The sequence below is a fragment of the Cynocephalus volans genome, chromosome 1, assembly GCF_027409185.1.
Source record: "Cynocephalus volans isolate mCynVol1 chromosome 1, mCynVol1.pri, whole genome shotgun sequence".
Classification (NCBI taxonomy): Eukaryota; Metazoa; Chordata; class Mammalia; order Dermoptera; family Cynocephalidae; genus Cynocephalus; species Cynocephalus volans.
The window spans coordinates 14,990,591-15,016,920 of record NC_084460.1 but is presented as its reverse complement, the minus strand read 5'-3'; the positions used below and the strand labels follow the sequence as shown (position 1 = coordinate 15,016,920).

The window sequence follows — 26,330 nt, the reverse complement described above, 5'->3', positions numbered from 1 at the left end:
AGAGTAGTATTCTGTAAGGATGATCTTAGGACTCTTAGAGGGTGTCTTAGTCCGTTTTGTGCTGCTTATAAAAAAAATACTTGGAACTGGGTAACTTATAAAGAAAACAAAATTTACTGCTTACAGTTTCTGAGGCTGGGAAGTCCAAGGTCCAGGGAACACATCTGGCGGGGGTCTAGGTAGTGGTGGCGACCATGACCCAGGGGTCTCACCTTGCAAGATGGTGGAAACAGAGAGAGCAGAGAGAGAGAGAGAGAGAGAGAGACTCTCCTCTTCTTTTAAAGCCCTCAGAACCACGTCCCTGACCACCGTTTTTAAACCACTCACTATGGCATGGTCCTACAATCCAAATCATCTCTTCAAGGCTCCACCTTTCAATTACAATAGGATTTCCCACCCTCTTAACAGTCATAGTAGGGGCTAAGTTTCTCATACATAAAACGTGTGGGATTCAATGAGTTTTGGGGGGACATAATTCAATCCACTACAGAGGGTGATTTTAGAACCACCTACTGAGATCCACTACATCAGTGTATCTGATGGTAGGGCCCAGGAGGCTGAGTTTCCAGCCTTACCTAGGGATTTGTACCTCCATCTCTTCAGGGACAAAGTCTGTCCCTAGCTTACCTCTTAAATAAGGTAGGCAAGGTAGGGAGGAAGGTCAATAGGTATATCATGCAGACTGTATGAAAATACATATCTGATACCATAATGTAGTGTTAGTCGTGTGTACTGAGAACAGAGATCTTTTCTACTTTTCATTCTTTTTTTAAAAAAATATTCTTTACTCTTCTTTTTCAAATACTTTAAGAGAACATGTACTATTTTTATGTTAAAAATGAATTTAAAAAATCAGTATATGCCATTCCATGTATTTTACACAATCATAATTGTGTTAAAAAAAATCACAGTTGCCAAAACAGAAGGAAATATACCAAAATGTTAACAATTGTTATATGGGGTAGCTTATTGCATTTCAAAAAGACTCATTCAGGACCAGGACTGAATTTTTCTCCCCATTATTTTCATATATTTCTTAATCATGTAGCAAGGTGATTTAGTGAGTGTTTAGTGTAGCCATATAATCATAATTAATTGAGGTATAAATTTATGTCTTCCTCTTAGTTTTCTTACTGCTCTAGACCCTGTCCGCACTCCACTCCCTAGCACTGCTAAAACTGAGAATGAGCACAGTAACTGTAATGTCCACACATGACCCAGCTACAGCCTCTGAAAAAGGTGATTGACCTCTTCTCCTTGAAACATGTTCTTGCCTTAGTTCTAGCACACCACACTCACCTGGTTCTCCTGCAACCTCTATGGCCACAACTTCTCAGTCTCCTTGGTTGTTTCCTCCTCATCTCTCCAACTCATAAACACAGGAGTTCCCAGGACTCAGAGTTGCCTCTTTTACTTCTGTCTGTATTCATGCCCTTGGTGTTCTTATTCAGTATTGTTTTATTACATGCAGAGACTCCCAAATATACATCTCCAGCTTTTTCACCTCCTGACAACTAAGCGGTTGGTTAGAAGCTTGAGTTATGGGGTTAAGAGTGTGTGGTCTGAATCTTAATTTCACCACTTTGTAGCCGTGAGACTTTAGATATGTAACTTAATCTCTTGACATTTTTTTCTCTGAAGGGCAGGAGGTGTGGAGCTAAAGAAAGAGAATCTAGCTGAGGCCTGCAAACTGAGGGACAGTTGACCTCCACCCCTGCATGGATGCTGGATGCTTCCCTTCAGGTCTGTCAGGGGAGGCTCTGAGCCACCATTTCCTTGGTAAAGACAAGCCAGTTCTCTCTTCATAGAGAATCAGGTAGGGAGGTCTCAACATCCTGACGATTTTGTACTAGGTGAAAATGCAAAATGTCAGTTACAATCTTCTGGTTGGTAAGCTGCCAGATAACACAGACTTTACTACAGCTTGAAAAGAACATCTTGTATTTGAAAAGAAATGAAAGGCTAATGTTTAAACTATCATAAAGAATGAAACTACTATTTGTGTAATGGACTATTTCCTGAAAATCTAGTTGATCTGTCAGTAAGGAATTTGGGAGGGTAAAAATAAAAACCACCAACAAACTCTTTGAAGAAAGTTCTTCTTATCAAAATCATATGCTTCCTGACTTATTGATCTGACCCATGCAATGTCAAAGAACCGTTTAGGCGCTGAGAGACCTAGATAGCAGCATTTCCCAAGCTGACTTCTGGTGGGTCTCAGGATATGGTCTCTGAAAAAAAGGAGCACAGGCAAATGTCGGGGAAATGCTGCAAACTTATTGCTCCACCTCATCCCACTGTTCTTAGAGCCAGACAGGCACGTGAGCACAGAAAGGTTCAGACATCCTGCAATCAAGAAGCCTGTGAGACTTTGTTTAAGCCAGTTTATCCCAAATGCCTTCCTTTAATACCAGCTGCACCCAGACCTACTACTAAGAATGTGCTGGAACTTCCCTTCTATTTTACTCCAAAACTGAGCCTCAGTTTCCTTTGCTGGTTCTTCCTTATCTCTGCAATCACTGAATGTTAGAGTGCTCCAGGACTCAATAGTTGGACCACTTTTTCTTCCATTCATTTTGTAGGAAAATATCTGCAAAGTGTTTCTGACATAAGGTGAAGCATCTGGTTGCTTTGGAGAAAGAGACAAGAATAATAACTCCCTAGACCCACCATCTCCTCCAATTACCACTCCATTTCTTTACCTCCATTTACAGCAAAGAAAGAGTAATCTTTAAAAGAGTAGTCTGTACTGCTTACATCAAATTCTTTCCTTCCATTCTCTCTTTAAACCCTCTACAATCAGATTTTTGTCTTGATCATTCCACCAAAACCCCTTTTATCAAGATAAGCAATGGTTTCCAATGCCAAATCCAATGACTTGTCCTCAGACCTAATTTCAAGAGACCCAGCAACAGCATCTAATAAAGTTGATGACACTCTTCTCCTTGAAAGACTTCTTTTTCCCTTGGTTTTTAGAACACCACACTCACCTGGCTCTCCTCTGACCTCTACGATCATAACTTCTCAGTCTCCTTGGCTGGTTCCCCAATTTGTTACTACAGGAATTCCTCAGGATGCTTTTCTCCTGTCTGTGTTCACTCCTTTGGTGATCTCATCCAGTCTTATAATTTTAAAAAGCATTTATGTGATGAGACTCCCAAATATACATCTCCAGTTCAGTCCTCTCTCCTGAACCTCAGACATATATCACCAACTACCTACTGGATATCCCTACTAGATGCCTAACAGGCACCTCAGAATTAACATATCCAAAATGAGCTTCTGCTACTTCCCCTCAAGTCTTCTTCCTCCTCTTCACCTCCTTCTTTACCCCAGTAAATGGCAATGCTAGTCTTCTGTGCAAGCCAAAATCTTAGGAGTCATCATTGTCTTTTCTATTTCCCTCATATCTCTGTCCAATCCATCAACAAATACATTGGCTCTATCTTAAAACATACACAGAAGCCAACAGTTTCTCACCACCTGTGCAGCTAATGCTCTAATCCAAGTCACTATTATGACTTACCTGAGTGACAATGACTTTCCACCCTGCCTCCCTTTCAGCAGCTGGAGTCACCTCTGAAAAATGTAAGTCAGATCATGTCACTCCTCTGCTCATTACACTCCAATAGGAAAAGACAAAATCCTGACAATGACCAATAAGAACCTACATGATCTGGTCCTCCATCGCTTACTCTGATCCACGAACACTGACCTTCTCACAGTCCCTCCAACACACCAGGCACACTCCTAGTTGAGGGCCTCTGCACTTGCTGTTCCCTATGCCTGGAATGGTCTTGCCTTGCTCCCATAAATCTTTCAAGACTTTTACTTAAATGTCACCTTCTCAGCAAGGCCTACCTAACATTGGAACCCCCATACTTCCTAACCCTGTCCCAGCTTCATGTGTCTTTTTTGCACTTATCACAAACATAGCATGTGCCTTACTTATCTTGCTTATTGTTTCCCCCACTAGCATGTAAGCCTACAAGTACAAGGATTCTCGTGTGTTTTGTTCACTGTTATGTCCCTTGAAAAGTATCTGAATATAAAGGACACTAAATAGTATTTGTTTGATAAATAATTCACTGGAAAATCAGATACTGTGTTTTATCAAAATTTACTCCTAAGTAAACTGAGATTTTTTTTTAATAGCTAAAACCTCAAAGCCAAATAATTAATATTGCCCTCCCAATCAGTCATTACTAGCTACTGCAATAAATCCCTAATTAGTTCTAATATTGGTTAACTGAGATTAAGAAGAAATGCATTTTTGTCATCTTTAACAGCATCTTTATCAATTACATTTTTTCCCCCAAATATGACCTACTGAACAAAAATATAAATTGTTAGATTCAGGAACTTGCCATACCTCAGAGGTCATCATGTTAAAAACCAGGCCTTCCTGTCTGACCACTGGGGTTTTGGAAGTTTGTAGGAATTTGGGATGCTTTATTTGGGGCTAGTGGGGCTTATTACTAACTGCCTATTAAGAGGATGTTTTGCCAAAATCTTTCATTTTTGTTCTAAAAATACATATCAAACACATTTTTAATTGCACAGTATAGTTAGTAGGCTCTAACTGTTCAAAATTTTAACACATTATCCACAAGAGCCATCAATGGAAGAAATTAGGGAATTACTGGGTTTCATATCTGTTATAGGAAGCACATTTAGAGTAACATTAATTTTCTATTACAAGTAAAGAAAAGGCTGTTTTTCCAAGTACTTCGTGCATCTCCTAATAGCGAATTGTTAATACAACCCTCATCCTAAACTTCGTTTTTTTTACACCTTCAGCACAGCAGCAGACAGTACAGTCAAAACATGTACCATATAGTGATGACAACTCATGAGCATGAAAGTAAATTGTCAGTACCTACCACTTATTGCATCCAGAAATATTTGAAAGGAACGTAAATACAAAAAATAGCTCAACCGTAACCAAATGTCTCCATTAGTTAATACTAAAATGTTAAGTTTCCACCAATTTACAGTACTGCTTTGCTTACAGGACATAAAATTCATACATTGGAACCATCATAAAAGAATTACAATCCTTAGGATTAAATAAAATGGACACTCCAAGATTAAGACCTTAAAAAAGACAGAAACTATGTTATTTGAATGAATGGTACTGGAATGGAAATGTATTGTAACAGAACTTGGCTTAGGGTTCAAAATCTACAGCATGGGTCAGTCTCGAATTCCTGTGAAGCAGGCCAGGTGCAGGACGGTCAAAGTGGAGTGCCCAGGCCTCACTCAACAGGATGACTACTACTTGGCTCCAATCAATTGCTGCCATATAAGAAGTTGAGTCCCAGTGTTGCCAAATTTTCTGCTCTTGTAGGAGAAAAAAATCATTTTTACTTTATTTTAATCACATTTTATATAAAATTTAAAATGTTTAAAACTTATGTAACTTTGTGTAACATTTGTATTTTACGTAAGTCTAAAATTTTTTATATAAATTTAAAAAATTTTTGTAAAGCTGTTTTGATGAATCCAGATTTTGATCTCAAATCTGGAGGTTACTGGGAAGGACAATGGAGACAAAATGTTGTGTTCAAACAACCATCTTGATTCAAAGTTCAACTTTAAGCCTCAACATGCAGTCAACCCAATAAAGAGGTTGTCTATCAAATGCCTACTATGTGCTAGGCCCTGTGTAACCATTAGTACTCCACATACACTGTATGCCTAGTAGACTCCATTCCTGCCACTCACCTATTTAATAAAATAATGTAATAAAAGTTGTCACAACATAAAATCTATGGGGGATCCTGAATATTTAAAATCATAGAAACCAATACATTGTTTCAAGTTGGAAGTTAGCACAAAATAAGAATGACATAACCAAGATTATAGCCTTTTTTGTCTCAAGATTAAAAAAACAAGGAAATATTCATCATTTTTCTACTGCTTTCCAACCAAAAGAAAAAAACAATACCATTTTGTAATCATTACTCACTCGCTGTGGGCCATAAGGTCAATCACTCTCAAGTATACTTGTTTCATTTATATTCATGCTTATGTGTCTGGAAAGGCACATATTTGCCTAAAAATGTTGGGTTCTAGAAGGTAACATGCTGACACTCTAATATTAAGTTCGCATCTGTGACTGATAACTATGTCACAATGTACAGGTAGAGAAATTAATGTTATCATTATTTTTCATGTAAAAAAAGTTTATTCTCTTCAACTAACATGGAGGATCTACAAGTCCAAGTAACAGACACTTATCTTTGCAAAGATCTAATCATAAACCATGATTAAAATGAGATTTATTTGGATACATATGGTGGTTCATACCTCGGAGAAGATTTATGCTCTTGCCGATGTGGTGAATTTCCTCTTTGTGGTTATTCTATTTATTGCTTTGGAGCAATATCGAATGACTCATTTGGATGAAACTGATGGCGTTAAGACTAATTAGGCAAAAATAAAATTATCAACTACTCTTACAAATTAAACTTGAGGATGAGGAAACTTCTGCCCTATAGTTTGTTTTTCACATATTCAGTCTTCTGCAATCTTTTCCTGTTTGTCTAAAGGACTTTCTAAATAGACCCAACAGGATCTTCCTCAAAGCCCTAAGAGCATAGAAAAGAAACACAGTTTTCTACATTTGAAATTCAGGGCAAACTTAAAAGGTACAAGTACAATCACTGATTAGCCACTTTTTCTTATGGTCCATAAGTACACTTGCCAAATTTAGCCATCTGTGATGTTTACTTAGTACATGGCTTATTGGTGGTGCCCAACCTGCCATCTTGAGGCAGCTGGCTTCCTGCCAGGGATCAGATGCCTTCAGTAGTTGGATAATATGAGAACTAGATAATCAAAAGCAGTCAAAATTTGGTTTAGACTAAGACCAACTTCTTTCTAGGTGGCTCTTGATAGATCTAAAATATGGCCCAATATAATCCATAAGCACCAATAAATCCATAGGGTCCAAAAAATCCATTCAGTGATTAAATTATTAAATTACATGGAACTGAAGTCTCTTTAAAGGAATTCATGGTCAATACACCCTACAGGCACTCCACTAACCAGTACTCAGCGCAATACAAAAAGACAGCATGTGTCCAAGGCTCACATGTGAGAAATTTAACCATAGCTAGGAAGCAATATTTTTCCCTCCTACTTTTAAAAGAAAAAAATACTTGGTGAGCTTAAAAGAAGTGCTGCACACAAGTCTTAGATTTCACTAAGAAAAAAAAATGGCCGGTGCGCTCACTGGCTGAGCGCGGTGCGGGCGACACCACACCAAGGGTTGCAATCCCCTTACCGGTCACAAAAAGACAAAAAAAAAAAAAAAGAATTCCAGAAGTGATGAGTGTGGACTTCCTCTATGCCTATTCTCAATGTTAGGAAAAAAGTGTGCATTGTTTCACCAATTAATATGATTTTAACTGTATGGTTTTGGTAGTTGACCTTTATCAGATTGAGGAAGTTTCCTAAGATTTCTGGCATTTTGAGATTTTTTAAAATCATGAATGGAAGTTGAGATGATCATATGGTATCAAGATAAGCACATGTTTTTCTCCACTATTCTGGTGATATAGTAAATTGCACTGATGTCTTTAACAGCTTTATTGAGATATAATTCACTGAATACCATAAAATTCACCCTTTTAAATAACTGTTTAATTCAGTGGGTTGTAAAGCTGTACAACTTTCTAATTCCAGGACATTTTTATCACCTCAAAAAGAAATCCAGTAACCATTAGCAGTCACTCCCCATACCCCCGCCCCTTAGGCCCTGGCAACCACTAATCTACATTCTATTTCTATGGATTTTCCTATTCTGCATATTTCATATAAAATATGTGGCCTTTTGTGTCTGGCTTCTTTCACTTAGCATAATGTTTTCAAGGTTCATCCAGGCTGTTCTATGTATCAGCACTTCATTCCTTTTTACAGCTGAATAATATTCTAAGAATACATCACATTTTGTTTATCCTTTTATCAGTTGATGGGCATTTAGGTTGTTTCTACTTTTTAGCCATTATGATTAAAGCTGCTATGAACATCTGTGCACAAGTTTTTGTGTGGACATATCTTTTCAATTTTCTTGGGTATATATCTAGTAATGGAATTGCTGAGTCATATGGTACTTACTCTGTGTTTAATTTTCTGAGAAGCTACCAGAAAGTAGCTGAACAATTTTTATATTCCCACCAGCAACATATGAGGGTTCTGCTTCCTCACCAACACTTGTTTTCGTTCATCTTTTCGATTATAGAAATCTGTTGGATGTGAAGTGGTTTCTAACTGTGGTTTTAATTGGCATTTCCCTAGTGACTACTGATGTTAAACATCTTTTCATGTACTTATCGGCTATCTGTATATCTTCTTTGGAGAAATGTCTATTATAATCTCTTGCCCATTTTATGTCTTCTTACTTTTGAATTATAGGAGTTCTTTATATATTCTGAATACAAGTCCCTTACCAATTATGTGATTTGCAAATATTTTTCCCATTATGTGGGCTGTCTTTTTATTTTCTTGATGGCATCCATTGAAACACAGACATTTTTAATTTGGATGATGTCCTGTCTTTCTTTCATTGCTTGTGCTTTTGGGGGTCATATCTAAGAAACTGTTGTCTAATCCAAGGTCATGAAGATTTACTCCTGATTCCTTCTAAGAAATTTTAAAGTTTTAGTTCTTTACATTTTGGTTTCAGATCCATTTTGAATTCATTTTTATATATGATGTATATGGTATACAATGCACCAACTTCATTCTTTTGCATGTAGATATCCTTGTTCCATCACCATTTGTTAGCACTAATTGATTTCTGAATATGCAGTTAAATCAACTGCATATTCCTTGGAGAAACTTTATTTGTTGTGTGTGTGTGTGTGTGTGTGTGTGTGTGTGTGTGTGTATGTGTGTGTGTGTGTGTAATATTGCTAGATTTTCTAGTCCTAAAGTAATAATTAACTTATTAAGCATTCCTGCATCTATGTTCATGAGGGATATTGGTCTGTAGTTGTCCTTGCTTGTAATATCTTTATCAAATACTGAGGTTACCCTTGCCTCATAAAATGGGTTGAAAAGCAATCTCTCTGCCTTGTTTTTCCAAAAAAATTGGCATAAGACTGGTATTTTTTATTTCTTAAATGTCTGATATAACACCCCAGTGAAGCCGTCTGCGCATGAAGTATTCTACGTGAGAAGATTTTGCTTATAAATTCAATTTCTTATATATTTATATGGTTATTAAAACTATTTTTGTGTGTGTTTGATTTGTTAAGTTGGGGTTTTTTAAGGAATTTATAAATTTCATCCCAGTTGCTGAATATATTGGAATAAAGTTGTCTATTTAATGCCTGTAAAATCTGTAATCCTGCATTGATATTCCCTTTTCATTCTTAATATTAGTAATATGTATTTTTTTCTCTTTCTTTCCTGATCATTCTTACTAAGATTTTATCAATTTTATTAATTTTTTTTTCAAAGAACCAATTTCTGGCTTTGTTTTTATCTATTTTTTAATTTATTTTCTATGTTATTGCTTTTATTTTTATCTTGATTATTTTGAATTTACTCTTCTTAAATATTAAGATGGAAGCTTAACTCATTTATTTTAAACTTTCTTTTCTACCATAACTCATATAACTCATTTAAACTTTCTTTTCTACCACAAGCATTTGAGGATACACTCTTCCTTTTAATGTTTTAATTGCATTCTATAAATTCTGATACATTGTTTTTACTATCATTCAGTTTGAAATAATTTCTGGTTTCTCTTGGTGAGTATTACTTGTGAACTTGCAAAAAATAACTTGTTGAATATATAGTGTTCTATAAATATCACTTCACTCAAGCTGGGTCACAGTGTTGCTCATATCCTTACTAGTTTTTATTCTACTTATTTATTACCGAGAGAGAGGGGGATGTTAAGATTTGCAACCCTGACCATACATTTGTCTATTTGTCCTCCCTTTAGTTCTCTCAGTTTTTGCTTCCTTTATATTACTAAGTACAAATACATTAAGAATTTTTGTATCTCTTTGATGAATTGACCATACTATCATTATGAAATGTCTTGCTTTAACTTATAATGCCTTCTGTATCTAACACTAATGTAGTCACATGAGCCTTCTTGTGCTTAGTGTTTGCAAGGTAAATATTTTTCCACACTTTTGCTATCAACTTTGTCTGAGACTTTATATTGAATGTATATTTCTTATAAAAAGCATATAGTTGGGTCTTCTGTTTTATATTGTCTTGAAATCTCTGCCTTTTAAATGGAGTGTGTTGTTCATTTACAAATTAATGTAATTATTAATATGGTTGAGATTAAGTCTTTTGGTCTTTGTTTTCTATTTGTCTCATATGTTGTTTTTCTGTACCTCTTTTCCTGCCTATTTTTAGTACTTCTTTTTATGTCTTGTAATGACTTTTTTAGTTATAACTTTATTGTTATATCTAAACTTGTTACTCTAGAAATTGAATAAGAATTTTTAACTTATCACAATCTACCTTCAAATACTTTCATATTATCTCACAAATAACGTGAGAATCTTACACTTGTATAATTCCAAATGCACATATTTGAGACTATATGCCAGAGTCCCACAGGTTTCAAACATTTTCCTTAGTTTCTGAAATTAATTTTCCTCCTTATGATTAAGTTTGAGTAATTTCTGTTGACTGGTTCTCAAGTTCACTTAATATATTTTCCACCCAAGTCTTCTGTTAAGCTCATCAAATAAATTGTGTTTCTGATATTGCACTTTTCAGTTATCCCATTTCCTTTTTTTTTTTTTTTTTTAAGTTATAACTATTTTATTATCCTATGCTAAATTCCAACATCTGGGTCTTTGTGGGTAAGATTCTAATGACTAATTTTTCTCTTAAGTACAAATCACATTTTCCCGCTTTTTCAGAGGACTCATTTTTTATTGTATGACAGACACTGCATGTAAAAGAACAGTAAATAACATTTAAAATCAATAATATTTACCGTAAGAAAATGGCACACTCCTTCCTCTAGGTTAGGACCCTAAGTCAAGCTAATCTCTAGTTGAGCTGGTTCTAGGCTTTGTGGCAGTTTTAAATTCAGTTCACTATTGGCTATTGTTTTGAAGTCTGGATCAGGAATTTCCATTAAGCAAGGTTTGGGATATGAGCCCTTATGAAACTTTAGAGAATTTCCCTCTTCTTACACTCCAGCCATCAGCATTCTAAACACGGGAGATTTCTCTTTGTTTACAGTTCAGCCACCAGCTTTCTGTGTTGCTAACATACTCTTTTTGCTCTTTGTAACCTCCAGATTTTTGCGCCATGGGACATTTTTTTTCACACTGCTATCCTGGCACCAGCCTTCAATAGTATGCCACCTTGCCCTTGATGAAGGTCCTGTATACTTTGGGGGTGAAAGAGGTTTCTTTTCATCTCTTTTGCTTTATCCTAGCCTTCTGTTGGCAACTGTCTTGCACTTGATGCTACCTGGGCTACTATGCCTCAGGGAGATGTCCTTCAACTCTCCTGCTCTGCCTCCATTTTTTCTTTTCTTTGGCCATTGCCATGTACTTGATGAAAACCCCATGTACCTTAATGAATCAGTCAAAATTCTTTGCTCTGTTCCAAGACATTGGTATGATTGATGAAGCTTCATAGGGAAAAACTGGAGGTGGGTGCAAGACTCACCCTGTGACTGAAGGTTCTGGGATTTTAATGCCACACCAGATCACCTGTGGCCATAAAGAGTTCACTAAAAACTTTGGCTGGTTTCTCTTTATAACCATCTATGTCAGTTTCACTCCTGCTGCTCTGCCAGAGAAAGAAGGAGTCAGGGTTTTGTTTTGTTTTTTGTCTCCTAGGAAAAGCTTATCTCCTTCTAAAATTTAGTTTACTTAGGTTTTTCCCTGCATATTCAGCTCTCTGGATAATATTTTTAAATCTACAATTTAATAGTTTATGTGGCTCATTCTCATTGTAGAGGGTAGGAGCAACAGTCCCTTGTGACTTTCTTCAACCTAATTGCAAGTAAAAGTTTCTTTTTCACTTTGTTTGATAACTACTTCTTGTGTACCTCATGTTTTATACTTAAGTCTTCTTTCTACGGTATGGGTTTGCTTGAGAGGTAAATTAAGCCTAGCAAAAAAGCTCTCAAAAACCTCATCTGTACTACACCTTGTAAATAGATATTTATTGAGATTTTTTTTTTTAAGTTCTAGAAACCACCTTCATGAAAACAAAACAGTAGAACATGGTAGATACTACATGCGGATTGTAAAAATCCTACTGAAAACTGAATGGCACCATATTTGTTTATGTAATACGGAATGGAGAATTAAGAATTCTTCAGATTGGAAGCAACATCAAGGGCTTAAAGGAGTCCAGTCATCTGTATTAAGACAGATATGGTTTTGCTTCCTTGTTTCTATCATACCTTATATCCCAGGAAGGGCTTAAGCCAAAGTAAGGACTTCCTACTCTCATGTTATAGATGAGAACTCTGAGATTTAGAGAGGCAGAGTGATCACATCATATCTTCCAGTGTGCAAGGAGTGGAGGAGAAACCCAGGCTCCCACTTCCTGGTGCTGCACTCATCCCAATACATATTTATTTCACGTGCAAGGACCAAGGAACTAATCAGAATAGAATAGAATGTGCTAAGAATAGAAATTCTAGCATGGCCTCGTGAGGTTTCCTGTTTGGAAGACTTTACAGCATAAAAAAGAAAATGTTAAGAACAAAATTTAGACATCGAGTACCATCCAGTACCCTGTACTTTCCCTAGATTAGGGAAATAATGGCATGGGCAACATCTGTCCTGTTTCACTGCCATGTGACAGAGTATGGCACAGTGCTTGGCACACATGGCAGAGAAGCATCACAAATAAATATTTGCTGAATAAAAAAAGAAATAAAAAAAGAAAAAAAAAAAAAAAAAAAGCTGGGTAATACTCCAAAAGATATCCTAAGGTGATAATAACAAAGCTTAACCTCTCTGAGATCCAGCCAGAAAACAATAGACTTTCACCTACAGAAAGATTTTGCAATATATTTTTAAGAGATGTGTTATCATCTAATTTTTTTTTTTTTTTTTTTTGGCAATCCAGTCATAAACTCAAGATGAAAAAAAGGCAACAATTTTGGGGAATGTAATCATTCAACCAGTGCAGACTTAGATATAAACCAAGGATGATATTTTTTGAACTGCATCATTCTGAATGCAAGGCCCAAAGAACTAATCAAATGTGCCATAACATACAAGAGTATTATTTTTTGAAACTTTTTATTTGAAATTAATTTTAAGCTTACTGTATAGTTCAAGGAATATCCATACATCCTTTGCCAAGTTTCACCTATTTTCAACATTTTGTTCCATCTGCCTTAGAACTTGCTAACTATCTATTCATCTATGCACCCACCCACAAAATTTTTTTTTCTGAACAATTGAAAAAATATTGTATGGACCTTTACCCATAGATACATCAGTGCATATTTCCTACGAATAAGGATATTTCCCTACATATCACAGTACAGTTATCAAGTTCAGTAAATTTAAAATGATACAACACTTTTTACTATCCAAATTCCAATTTTACAAATTAACCTCTAGTAATGCATTTATAGCATTTTTCCCTCCCATACAGAATACAGTCTAGGACCAATTATTGCATTTAGTTGTCACATCTCTTTAGTGTTGTTTAATCTAGAATATTTCCACAGCCTTTGACTTTTTTGACATTAATATTATTAAAGAATATAGTCTTCTTTTTTTCTTCATAGAATGTTCCTCATTTTAGATCTGTCTGATGATTCCTCATGATCAGGTTTAGGTTATACACTTCCAAATGGAATACTACACAAGTGATATTGTGTCCTTCTCAGGTTATCCATCCAGAGGCACATATTGTCCATATGCCGCTCATTGGTGGCATTAGTTTTGATCACATGGTCAAGGTATTGCCTGGTTTCTCCATTAAACAGTTATATTTTCCTGCAACTAATAAGAAATCTATGGAAAGACACTTTAATACTATAAAACAGACTATAAATAGCCTCCTCAAGGATGACTTTTTATAACAGTATTTCACTATTGTTACAAAAAGTGACCTCTACATAGTAAAAGAAACCTAATTTTACTTACTATTCTAAATGACTTCCTTGCCAGTTTGACAACTGTTTTTATTGCAGTATTTTAACAACTGTTTATTAAAAAACTGTTCATTAACTGTCTACCATCTGGGTAGGATATGAGCAATATGGTTTTTAAATCCAACTGGTATCAATGCCCTAATTTTGGTTCCATAAAAAGAAATCTCTTTACCTTCTACTACAGAAGGGGTCTACAAATTAAATCAAATGATATAACTGCAAAAATGATCTTTAAAAAAGAAAAAAGAGAAACTTGTAAAAGAATCTAGCTCTATTTATTCAAATTATATCTGGATTCTGCTTATGATATTGATTATTATCCAGGCTTTTCTAAGCAGTATGATTTTGAAGTGAGCTTTAATTCAAGGCTTTCACTTGGATTAAACACTAGTTTACATAAATGTTCAAATGGCCAAGTGGCTTTAGTTTCTGAGTGTAGTAATAAGCAGAAAGAAGGCAATTTTTGAAAAGCAGGGCAAAAAAAAATTTTTTTTTTTAACTTTCAAAAACTGGTTTTAAATTTTTTTAAAAAATTAAGTTTTGTAAGATACCACTTCACTCATTTTGCTAGCATGGCTCTCAACATTATAGGACAGCATGTTTCACAAACCAGTCATCATGCTTTATGGGTATGCCACTGATTCAACAATTCTTTCAAAGAAGTCAGGAAACCAGGGTGGGTAGCTCCAAAGCTCACTCTCTTAAGAAGAATACAAACTTTCCTAAACCCCCCTTTCTCTTTTGAGTCCAGCTTTTCATCTATAATTTTGTCTTACTTACAATACAATAAAATTCCAGCCTTTATGACAAAAGAGATGGATTTTTTTGATTCAACAGCCAAAGCATTAGTGTTTTTGTTTTTGTTTTTGATCTGTTTTTCCGGAAAGCATTAGTAGTCACAGGCTCAAAGGAGGAAGAAAGGGAAAGGGATTAACTGTTCAAGGAAGGTCAAAAACAAAATTTACATGTGAGACAAGAGGAGCAGCTGTATCTGCTGGCCCATCAATTCTACCAGCTGGAGAATTTACCAACAGTATGAAAACCACATCTACCAGATGTCAAGCGATACAACTGGAGGCCAAATATCTTTGGGCTCAATGCAGGACTCTCCAAGTGAGACAAGAAGAGCAGCTGTATCTGCTGGCCCATCAAGTCTACCAGCTGGAGAATTTACCAACAGTATGAAAACCACATCTACCAGATGTCAAGTGATACAACTGGAGGCCAAATATCTTTGGGCTCAATGCAGGACTCTCTACTCTCTTTACTACCCCTATTTCTTATTAAATAGTAAGGTGTCTTCCACAGGCCACCAGCAGGGATAACAAGAACATTTCCACACAAAGGCTTTAATAACACAACCATACCCACACACCCACCAGAATGACTTCAGCATATATGTTCTAAGAAAGAAAGAAAGACCACAATAACATGGTGAACTTTCAGAAGGAGAGAACAGACATATGGTTACTAGATTTGGGAGAAGGGGAGGAGGAAGTGAGTTAGGGAGAAACAGGGTAAGAGACACAAAGAATAATTACAATTTTTAATGAACACTAATAGTACTGATTTGATCATCACATATTGTACACAAATACTGATAGTCACTCTGTACCCCATAAATATGTATATAATCAATTATGTTTCAATTAAAAAATAAATTTAAAAATAAATAAATTTTGGTAAGTAGGCATTTGCAAATACAGAATCTGCTAATAATGAGGATTGACTGTATGTAGTATATTAAAGGTAATACATTATGAAGAAAAAATGAAGCTCTTCTGAGAGGCTAAGAAAAAGCAATCTTAGTTCAGAATCAATACATAAGGGATGAGAGAAATTCAAACGGCTGCAAGTCATTCTTGAGAAAGGATTTTTGGGGCTTAACAGGCTTATTATATAGTTGGGAACCGTTTGGTCATGGAGAAGAAAAGAATGTTCTGAAAATATTTATTTGAATAACCATTTTTTTTTACTCATTCTTTAAACCTGTGCTGTTCAGTATGGTCAATGGTCATATATGGCTATTTAAAATAAGTAAAATTTGAAATTCAGTTCCTCAGTCACGCTAGCTACATTTTGACAACTCAATGGCTACATGTGGCTAGTGGCTACCCTGCTGGACAACACAGAAATAAAATGTTTCCATTATCACTGAAAATTCTATTAGAGATGCTACAAACCATTAAGTCACCTTTAAAATTGGCAATCATAATTACCTTCTCTATAGATTATGAAACAAAGAAAACTTTACGCATTATTTTATGAAAAAGGCATACTAATATAATATGAACACTGTACCAAGTGAGGGCGAGACATTTTCACAAATGTAAGTCAATCCTTGTCTGCTGAAATGCTCTTATACACTGTATTCCCAGAAACCTTGTGAAGCTACTGGCTTGCTGGATAATATACAGAGGTCAGTTTAGATGGGTATTCTATGACAAATAAGGAACAAACTATTCTTTATTACACTTATCCTTTATTTGTTAATGATTCAATCTGTATGAGATGGTTTATATCATAAGTTTCTTTAATTTATATTTCCAAATGTGCAAAATAAATCATTTCCTTTAAAAAAGAGACTTCCCAACTTCACAGCTTCGCTATTGAGGTACTTTAATGCCAAGTAAACATCATATGCCACAGGTGTTTCTAAAAAAATTTATGAACAAGAAGAATATGAGGCCAATATAAAATAAAATATACAAGTTATGTTTCTTACTCCCAGGCTTAACCTGGGAATGAGTACAGGGAAGCCAAGCAACTCAAGAGGTGATGCAAGGATGCCTATGTGATAGATGTGCCACACTGAAGGACGTGTGCACAGAGGCAAAGACCTTTGACTCCTCCCCTGAAGACACCATGCCAGGGCATGCCAGAACACACTGAAGCATTAGCCAGGTTGTACCTGCAAGCATGTCAGCTGCATCTGCAAGCACCTCTGCCATCAAACTTGCAGGGATCTTTTAAGGGTCTAAACTTACTTTGCTTCGGTTTCCTTTATCTCTTCAAACACTCCTTGCAGAGTTACCCAAGTATATCAGCTCATCAGTGTCACTCCCATTTTCTCTTCCCAATCTCCAATTTCCTCTTTTCCAATTATTCACAATGGACAAGGCAGAGCAAGATGGGGGTGGGGAGGGAGTATTTCCTTATCCCCCCTTGCTCTGTCACAAAGAGCAAAAAAGATCTGCTGTTATTCTTTGAGATCATTAACTATTCTTAATCAGATTCTTAGAAAGACCATAGAGCTATTGCCTAACAGAGGCTGAAAAAATTCACCTATACCAACATAGCTTGTTAGAGGTTTATACAATGGCTACAAGTTTTTACGTTATGACCCAGTTTTTCCCGCTTACCTTGGCTTTCCCATCCTGAGCTGACATATATCCAACACACATGCTCTCCGTCGTGTGGCTCCACAGAAATTCCACTGCCATGAAACAGAACACAAGTAGGCACATTCAGATCACAGATGGAAAATAAATCTTTGCTTTTTAATAGAACAGTTAAAGATAGCTTTATATTTCACACACTCAGTTCCCCACTTTCCATTTGCTCCATCATAAATGTCAAGATGATTTAGCACTCAAAACTGTGTAATGCCACTTACTGTGAAATGAAAAATGTATTTCTTTCTTGTCAAAACTTATGATTATTACATGTAAAATAAATGCTCTTCTGTTTGAAACTTGTAACATTGAACACACACATATATATACTCATACATACTGTACACAATGATTTAGCAAATGTAATTCCATAGCACAGTTCTTTTAAAATCCATTCACACATACACACACACACACATACACACACACACTAGGTATCGGTTTCTAAATATCATTCTCCACAAAAAGGAGGTAGGATTCCTTGAAGAAATGTCAGTTACAGAGCTGGAACAGAGAAAATATAAAATGAATCTGAAATATCTCATTGCGCCAGAAAGTAAGGAAATGCTCAATGAACAAAGAGGACTTATCAAAAGAACCCAGGGGTTAGCCTGAAGAGCCAAATTTGTGTCTAATAAATAGTGAGAGCAATGAATTATAACCACCAAACAAAATAAGAACCAATGAGCCCATACTGATCCAAACAAATAAATGAATAAACTGGAGAGAAGACAAAGCTCTTCCTTGCAGCAGAATGCCAACTAATAAACACAGAAGAAATGATAAAGTTAGAAAGTCATTACAGTTGCTAAAACTAGCGGGTGAAAATTTGAAGAGGGACAGGCTATTTACAATAGTCTCAAAGTAGCTCTCCACAAAATTCTTATTAAATATAAATGGGGAAAGTGTAAGTTCTCTGTGGAAAAACCTCACGGACTCCAATTTAACCAAATAATTAAAGCTAACATCACCAATTAAGGCACAAATCAACAAACACTATGTGCCTTTTGGTAAGATACCTACAGACACAACACCACTTCTGTGGTGATCCTGTCAAAAATGCATAACCAGAATTGAACAAGAAACCCAAATAAGCCTGATATAACAGCATTCTACTAAATAACTGGTTTGAACTCTGCAAAAATGTCAAAGTCAAAAAACACAAACAAAGTTGCGAAACTTTTCTTGTTTAAAGAACACATCACAACCAAATACAATGTGTTATTGTTATTCTGGATTATATCGTGGACTGGAGGATGGGGGGAGATGTTATAAGGAACATTATCGAGACAACTGGTGGAGCTTGAAAAGGGACTACAGGTTAGAGAGTAGTATTGTATCAATATTAAATGCTATGATTTTGATAACCATACTGTGATCATTTAGAAGAATGGCCTTGTTCTTAAGAAAAACACCCGAAGTATCAAGAATAAAGGAGCCTGATGTCTTCACTTTGCTCTCAAATAGTTCAAAAATAAATGCATGCGTTTAAGTGTGTGTGTGTGTGTGTGTGTGTGCGCGCGCGCGTGTGTGTGTAGAGGGAGGGAAGGAGTGAGTGATGAATATAGAAAAACAAAGGGGGGAAAATGAAAACAATGGACAAATCTGGAAAAAGGAATCACAGTGTCCCTTGTACTATTCTTGCAACTTTTCTGTAAGTGTGAAATTAATTATATCTAAATAGAAAGTTACAAAAAGAAAAATTCAAAACATACAGAGATATTCATAAAATTCTGTCACTTTCAACTGCATACCATCCAAATTCTGAGTTTTTAAAGGCATTTTTGTTGTTGTTTTGATGTACTTCGACACAAATTTCAAAAATCCCTGATAATAAAACTACACTGCTCAACACTAAATCCTCTCTGTCCCAGGCCATTCATCTGTTTATATCTTTGAGCTAATTAAGCTTGAACATAAGTGTTTGAGTTAAGACCCAACTGTGGGATCAGTGATCCTAGACTCTGAAGGCTTTGCCAGACATGTGCGGAAGAAAGAAGCAGTAAGGGGCAAAACTGAGTCCCTAAGATACATGGCTCATTCTCTCGTCATGAATTAATTATCAAACCTGCCAACCTGCTCAACAGACGCTCTGCTGAAGAGTGCAGGAAAACAGCATCATGCCATGAAGCAAGTTCTCTTCTCCAGATGTTTTTCTTCCACACACATATGCTTTGAACTTCAAAAATCTTGAAGTCCAGAGCAAGGTCTATGATTTCTAAATTGCCTAATAGAGCAAGCACACTCAAGTCTTACTAAAGTTCCCTAGAGAAGAGACAATGACTTGCATTCAAATACAAAGTTGAGGCAAAAAAAATTGTAAACTTGTAAAATTATAACTTCTCCTTATGCCCCAAATGTTAAGGAGCAACTACACAGGAAGCAGCCAAGAAAAATACATGAAAACATAGTCAATATAATCAAAAAAATGAAGAATAAAAATATTGCACTTCATGTTTCTTAAAAAGGCAATCTTAATTATTTCAAAAATGTAGCCTGCTTTCAGAAAACACTATATATATAAAAATTTAGACAGATAAAAGTGGATAAATTAGGGTGTATTGATTGACTTCATTAAATAAATTTTTTTTTATATTGAAGGGTTTTCCATATGGTTTCTAGATATAGAGTTTAGGAATTCTTAAAGAACATAACTCAATACCTAAAAATTCATTTTTCACTGTTTTCTGCTGTGACAAACATTTAATATCCCCCTTCCTGAAAAAACGATGCATTGTACTGACACATTATTTTTTAATACCAAAAATTCAAATCTATGTATAGAGATCAGTTATCAGTTCAGGCTAGTTTGAGAAACTCAGAAAGAATTGTCTATGACTTATATTACAGAATTTTTGAAAAGAAACTTTTTTTTACTTTTAGTGTGTTACATAATGCAAGTTAACAAATTATTTCTTGGTGGAAAACATCAGGGAAGCAAGAGAGGGAGGAACTGACATTGAGATTCTGTCACCTGCCAGGCATTGTCTTTCATGTAGAACCAGCAAAGCCTAGATGGGGAACCTGAGTTTCAGAAAAGGAAAGAGGCATGGCTTAGGTAATTTTAGTAAGTGCACAAACTGAAATTCAGGGTGGACTCTTGGATCCCCAAACCTGTCTTCCACTGTTCTAGTACATTGAAATTTACTCAACATAGATAACAAGGGTTTATAACTAGTATTACATATCAAGAAGATTAAATTCCTTACAAACACTAAAAGACCACAAAACATCAAAAATAGCAAATACAACTCTTAAAATATTTTAAATATCTCAGAGTTCCAGTCAAGATGGCAGAATAGACAGTCCTCAGTGTTACTCTCTCCCACAAATCAACCAATGTACAACTAGAAAAATGCAACAACAGCCAAGCTGGGGCCACTAGAGCTCAGGGGAAGAGGAGAGACCTATAGAGTTCATGAAGATGGGAGAAACCATGATGAGAGAAAGAAAAAGCTGCTCTAAGCATCTCAGGCCACGGCTGTTCTAAGGCTGAAGCTGATGAACGCATGGAGCAGGAGCCGGCAGAAACCACAGCTATGCCCTTTGGACAGAGTTGCTTGGAGGTGTCAGGGGAGAAGAGAGCCTTGGTGGCCCCCAGGACAGCAAGTCCACTAATAGGGTTCCCATGGACCCACGCAGGAGCGAGGAGCCAGAACAGCTGAAAAGGGGGAACCATTCAGAGGCCAGTGAGTCATCACAAGGGACCAGCGCAGGGCCCGTCCCATGGAAAGTGTTTGGAGCATGGGCGGTGGGGGAGACGTGCCCACCAGGAGAACATTGGGACACAGCAAAGACAATTGATCCGCCCCACAATCACATAGGACCACTCAGAGGAGACTGGTCAGAAATGCAGAACTGCATGGGGTGCAGTTTGATGAAAAAACTTAGGCCCAGATCAGAGTTTCTACACAATCCAAGTGCACCAGGTCTCTGGAGAGCCGGAAGTACCATTAAACCCTGAGCTACACAAAAAGCCTTCCATAGGGAAATAGCAGCAAAGCAGCAATTTAGCTCAACCACACAGCTCAAGTACCGGTTCCCACAGGAAGTTCCTCCATTTAAGAAGAAAGCAAAGGACAAAAAATTAGTTCCAGCCCAGGTATACTGTCAGCTCCTTGGGGACACCAGGGGACCTGAGGTATGGAGCCAAGGACCAGACCCCCCGCTCACATCCAGGCACACCACCAGTGCCTTGGGGCCAGCCTGGGAACCTGAGGCTTGAAGCTGGGGACCAGACCCAACTCCCACATCCAGGCACACTGCCAGCACCTTGGGGCCTGCCCAGGGTCCCAGGGTATGAAGCTGGGGACTGGACTCCCTCACCCACAACCAGGCATACCACCAGCACCTCAGGGCCCCGCCCAGGGACCTAGGGCATGGAGCCGGCGACCAGACTTCTCTGCCAGCAACTAGGCACACTGCCAGCACCTTGAGGACCTGCCAGGGGGCCTGGGGCATAGAGCCAGGGACTGGACCCTCCTGCCTGCAACCAGGCACACCACTAGCACCTCAGGGCTCCACCTGGAGGCCTGGGGCATTGAGCCGAGGAACGGACACCCCCCCAACCAGGCACACCACCAGCACCAAGGAGCATGCACAAAACATCACATATATATAGGTGGCCCAGCACAGCCACTGCAGTAACCACAGCTGCCGTATAAAGGTGGCTAGACCTCACAACCACCATGCAGATGGTCCACCAGCCACTGGAGTGCATCGACACAAGGAAAGTCACCAGCAGAGACCAAAGGAAAGAAGATGACATCTCTCTCCACAAAGCCCATTCCAGAGTGACAGAAGAAGCATCTGCTCTATGATAATATTGGGGAACCTGAACACAGTTCTCAGCATTGGACAGATCATCTAGGCAACAAATCAACAATGTAACCATTACTGTTTCAGAGGGAGAGAAGAAATCTAAGGTTATCAGTGGTGGGAGTGGGGAGGAAAAGGGGGATAGGGAGAGACTGGACAAGGGGCATAAAGAATAAGTACAATTTGTAACAATATACATATTAGTAATATTGACTTGATCAACACATGTCAACATTGAATCCCCAAAATATGTATAATCAACTATGATTCAATAAAAAAGTATGTTTTATATATATATAAATATTGTATATATATATATATATACAAATATTGTATATATATATATATACAAATATATATTGTATTTATATATATATAAATATTGTAAATATCTCTTAAGGAAAGTTTTTTTTTTTAAGAATTTACTTATTTTTTAATTGAAGCATATTGATTGTACATATTTATGGAATACAGAGTTATATTTCAATACCTGTAAACAATGTGTGATGATCAAACCAGGTAATCGGCATAACGAAATCTAGAGGTCATAAAGATGGCCAACATCAGTATACTTGACTACATTAAAAATACTTACAGCATTTTCTTTTGCCATGTGAGAAAAAAAAGTCATCAGATGAATGACAAATTTGAGAAAATATTTACAATTCATAGCATAGACAAAGGGCTAATTTTCTTAATATGTAAATATCTGCCACAAATCAATAAGAAAAAGACAAATATCCAAAGAGAAAGCAGAAAGAATACGAACAGAAGGGAATATGAATAGCTCTAAAATATATAAAAAGATGTTGTACACTACTTATACTGAAAGAAATGCAAATTAAAATCACAAGATACCATTATCCAACTACCAGGTTTCAGATATCAAAAGATTTGAAATAACATTGTGTTAGCTGGGAATAGAGAAAAGACCAGTCTCATATAGTGATGGTGGGAGTATAACCATTTGAAAATACATTCTCATAGTTCATGGTAGCTATATTCTGCAAGGTTGTGATAAACACCGAATTAGCAAATACTGAGCCATTGCTCTTAGAGAAAATATGGGGTTACGTTCCGACAAACCTCTGGTCATCACATTTTCACAACTTATCAATAAATAACCTTATATTATGGGTGTTTCTGTTTAAAGAAAACTTTAATATATATTTCTTATAGATAATTAATTATATGCAGTATTTCTTTACAATAAAACACTAGCTAAGAAGGGTTTAACATTCTCCTGACCTCGAATAACGTGCCTATGAATATATTTGGCTTTTAGTTAAACAACAATGCTATCCACTATGCTTTTTTTAGTGGTCGCCATTTCATGAATCCACAAACTTAGCTGATATTTCATCTTTTCCATAGCTTCATTATAAATGTTATTTCAGTACTTTTTGGAGTAGCCTCATATAAAGATCGGTTAACTTCCTCTTTCTTTTTCTGGATGTACTATATTGCTGATTCATTAACAAAATTGGTGGATGCTGAAGTCCCATATATTACCCACGCACTTTCTGCTGTATACTTTACACTTTGATTAGTTTACTCATACTACTGAATACAATGTAAGTACTATGTAGAAAAAACAAAAACAAAAACAATGAATTCTCAGCCAATAGCACTAAAACTCATGCTTGAATGAAGCTTATCCAACATGTACATTTTCTCTGTAAGACACCACTTCAGAACACTAGAGAGCACTTTAGCACTATGCTTGGGGGCCATCTTACACAGCAAAATTGTCAACAAAAAGCACAAAAGTGTGAAAAATATGATACTAAGTAGACCAAGGAAAGGAAAAGTTTATAGTATGAGAACTGAATTAAGAATGCAGAGGGTCAGTTCATCAGGTGACTCAAAATTTTCACTGCTCTGTTCATATCTACAAATGACTATGAAAGTACTAAAATACTGATTTGGGGGCTACAAATGAATTTTAGCAAGTAGGCAAATTAAATACAGAATCCAGGAATAATGAGGATTAACCATAATTATCAAAATTACATGCTCTTTTACCTACCAATTCTACCTTTAGGTATTTATTCTACAGATATGCCCTTATATGTGTAAAATAATATATTTACAAGGATATTCAATGAAGCAGTTTTAATTGGCAAGAAACTAGAAACAGATTGCCTGTGGATGTGGGTATATGTGAATAACTATAGTACTCTACACAATAGAATACTATGCAACAATTAAAAACAAATGAGCAAGCTTACAAGGGTGATATGGAACCATCTACACTAAGTGTTTTTCAAACTTTCTGACCATGAATCACAGGAAAAACCAAAACCAAAATGAACAAAAAAACAACAAAACCCCACACTGTCACTTAGTACACAGATTTACATTTAACTAAAATTTCACAAGATATTTGCCCTTTTACTTGCAATATTGACCTATTCTATTGGGCTCTTTATAGTTTTTTCACTGCTTTTAAAAGATTCTGCTTGTGACTCACTAAACTGACTTTAGAGGTCATTAATATGACATACTGCAATTTGAAAAAACACTAATCTACAAGATAAACAGTTTAGCTAAAAAAAAGGTAAGGTAGAGAATAATGTACAGGGATGGTGCTGCCATTTCTGTGAAAGAAAATAAAAGGGAGACCACACATGAACCTGTTTGTAAATACAGTCGGCCCTCAGTATCCAAGGTTTTCTATCTGTGGATTCAACTGTGGATTGAAAATGTTCAGAAGAAAAAACACAATAAAAAATAATACAAATAAAAAACAATACAGCATAACAACTATTTAATAGCATTTACACTGTATTAAGTATTTTTAGTAATGTAGAGATGATTTAAAGTAAATGGGAGGATGTGCATAGTTTATACTCAAATACTACATTTTATATAAGGGACTTGAGCATCTGTGAACTTTGGTATCTGTGGGGGGTCCTGGAACCAATCCTCACAGATACTGAGGGACAAATGTACATGAGATCTCTCTGGAAGAATATCTTAGGAACTGGCAAAGTGGTTGCTACTGTAGAGCAAATTGGTTGACTACAGGACTTGAGTGTAGGTGCAACCTATTTTTTAACCACATGTCACTTCAGAAGCTTCTGAATTTTGTCCTGTTTTCATTTATCTTATTTTATTTTTTTAAATGCCCCAAGAATCTTGTTTACCCTGTTAATCTATATTAGCTATGAAAAATTAATTTCTTCCCTGTTTAGATTGACATTCTGCACTACAGAAATTTGATGTAATAGATGTCACCATATATTTTTAATTGTCCTTCATCAGAATGCCTTATCATGATGTGAAACTAATTTAATGCTTTTAAGTTGTTTTTTGTCTCATGACTACCTAAAACATAACCAAATCTTATGAAGGGGCATGAATAAGTCTCTACTTACGCTGGGTACTTATACTTAGGGCAAAATCTGCTATATTCAAAGAGCAACAAAAACAAACAAAACAAAAAAACACTGTTCCTGACAACTTCCGCATTAGAAATTAAAAAATGCTAAAATCATTGTAAGTACATAAAATAAGTAGCAAACATTTATTTGTTTCAAGGATAAAGTTTATCTCACAAAATAACTTTTAAAACTGTTAGGTGATTAGCTAAGTTCTGATTCATAATTAAAATTCAGCAAAGAGTAGTACAAAGTTTGCTCAAATACAGTTACATAGAGAAAACTTAATTCAGTAAAAAAGTAGCATTTCTTACCATCCCAGTGATGTACAGAACTCTATAATTTGTTTCCTGATTTGGGGGACTAAATCTGAAATCGTTTCATATACTAAAAATGGAAGCTTACAGTAACAGTATTAAAAATGATTCTAATAATACAGCAAACCTGAGAAATGCTACTTCATAGTACTGGGAGCTTTCTGTGTGTAATTATTACATGTAGGACACCATGAAGTCAGGTAACATACAGGGTAAATGAATGGCCTAGAGTGATATGTCTGAACTGTGCAAGTGCTGGCCATAACAGTCCTTGGTGGTGTCAAACTCA

General features: G+C 36.2%; 1 protein-coding gene across 1 annotated transcript in view; it reads right to left on the bottom strand.

The window, feature by feature from the left end:
* Positions 1–26,330, bottom strand: part of TASP1 (taspase 1) — a 264,853-nt gene that overhangs the window by 11,057 nt on the left and 227,466 nt on the right. The window contains exon 13 of the mRNA XM_063108924.1: positions 17,491–17,564. Coding sequence (XP_062964994.1) covers positions 17,491–17,564 — 74 coding nt within the window. The remainder of the gene's footprint in view (positions 1–17,490; positions 17,565–26,330) is intronic.